Here is a 1,863-nt window from a genome sequence, read left to right on the forward strand (position 1 = left end):
GTTAAAATGATAATTTCCACCCGACCTGAATGACTCGCCTAAAATCCGCCCAGTAAGCTGACCCAACAGGTCGGGTGATGGTACTAAGACATGACACTTCAACCCGCCCTGCCCAGCCCCGCCCCGTCGGGGACCACTGGATTTGTATCCCCTAGACCCGCCCTGCCCCGACCCATCACTATTTGACCCGTAGCTAACCCGCCCCGCCCCGTATTACACCCCTAATCCGGCCCTGGCGCCTTGAAAGGACGGAGTTGCTTAAGAGTAAAAAGAATCTCCACATTATCTATAGGCTTCATAAAACTAGAATAGTCATCAAGAGAGAGAGCTGGTGTCTCAATATTTAGTACTTCAGAGTTTAGGCAAGGCTCCGAAGTAGTCATTATATCTGCAAAATAGTCCATCAATCGATCACCAATCTGCTTCCTCTCTATAAGTATAATGTCCATAGGATCTCTAATCCTGTGAATAAAAGATTTCTGTCGACGACATTTGACCATGGTGTGGAATAATTTAGTATTTAGATCACCAAACTTGTACCAGTCTGAACAAGATTTCTGTCCCCAATGAGTAGCCTGTTGGACAAGCAATACATTGTGTTCTTGCATCAACCTCTGTTCTTCCGTAATCAATTCATCCGTTGGGTCCGCATTAGCAATAATGCTGTCTTGCACGCTCTGAAGTTCTTGCTGAATATCCTTGAACCTATTTTCTAACTGTCCAAAAATGTGCTTGTTCCACCAAGGTAAATTTTGCTGACAGTGTTTCAGTTTGTTGTACAAGGTAAATGATGGAGAGCCAACAGTATCAACATCGAAAACCAAACGAACTTGTTCTGAGCAGCCACTATCCTGTAGCCACATAGCCTCGAAACGAAAAGGTGTAGAAAGACGATCATGTACATTATCAACTTTAATGATCAGAAATTTATGGTCCGAGCTAGTAGCCATTTCATGATAAACTTTGATATTTACAAACCTCAACATCCATGCATCATTAGCCAAACTTCTATCAATCCTTTCCCATATTCTGCGACGCCCTTTTTGTTTGTTTGTCCATGTAAAGGTGTTACCCATGAAGCCCAAGTCGATCAACTCACAACCATCAACCATATCCCTAAAAGGCATAGCTTTGAGATAATTAAATGGGCGACCCCCTTACTTTTCAGCCTGATTTAGAACTTTGTTAAAGTCCTCCATCACCAGCCATTTAACATCATTCTGAGGTTTCAACAAAGAGAAAACAGACCATTGTATCTGCCGAACAAAGAAATTTGGATTCCCATACACAAGACAAAACAAAGCTTTCATTTATCCCATTCAGCATTAATTCAATCTTACAGTGGATAAAGCTTTCATTTATCCCATTCAGCATTAATTCAGTCACAAAACTTTCCCATATTAACCACATACCACTAGCTAGACCAATACTTGGAACCACAAAACAACTATAATCTCCTAATCTCCTAATCATACTAGTTGTTTTACTTACATTACTACATTTAGTTTCCATAACCAAAATAACAAAAGGCCCAACAACAACAATTTTCTTTTTAAGCTCCTCCAAAGTCGAAGGCTGGCCACACCCTCGACAGTTCCAACTTATGAAATTCATGACTTGGGTTGGAGCTATTTGCGCCAGCTGCCTTCACCGTCTGCCTTCTCTTACGCCTGCCAGATAGGCACAAGGTATTTCCATTCGAAGACATGGAGTTTTCATGGTCTTCCCTGATCATGTTTAGAGAAGTTTTGCACCTCTGCTCCCTTTCCCTGTTGTAGCTTTCCACTGCTTCATTTTGAACTTGGACATAGGTTTCATCAACCTCAGCCGCTTTTCCTTGACTAACTTCCTGTCTTTTGAGTT

At 41.8% G+C, this 1,863-nt stretch overlaps 1 protein-coding gene across 1 annotated transcript; it reads right to left on the reverse strand.

Moving 5' to 3' along the window:
• Nucleotides 1-221: 221 nt before the first annotated feature.
• On the reverse strand, nt 222-1,112 carry LOC147498580 (uncharacterized). Its single transcript, XM_086563276.1, has one exon. The coding sequence runs from the start codon at nt 1,110-1,112 to the stop codon at nt 222-224; it is 891 nt and encodes a 296-aa protein (XP_086419402.1).
• Between the last annotated feature and the right edge of the window lie 751 nt (nt 1,113-1,863).

Source organism: Coptis chinensis, chromosome 5 (genome assembly GCF_015680905.1).
Source record: "Coptis chinensis isolate HL-2020 chromosome 5, ASM1568090v1, whole genome shotgun sequence".
Taxonomy (NCBI): Eukaryota; Viridiplantae; Streptophyta; class Magnoliopsida; order Ranunculales; family Ranunculaceae; genus Coptis; species Coptis chinensis.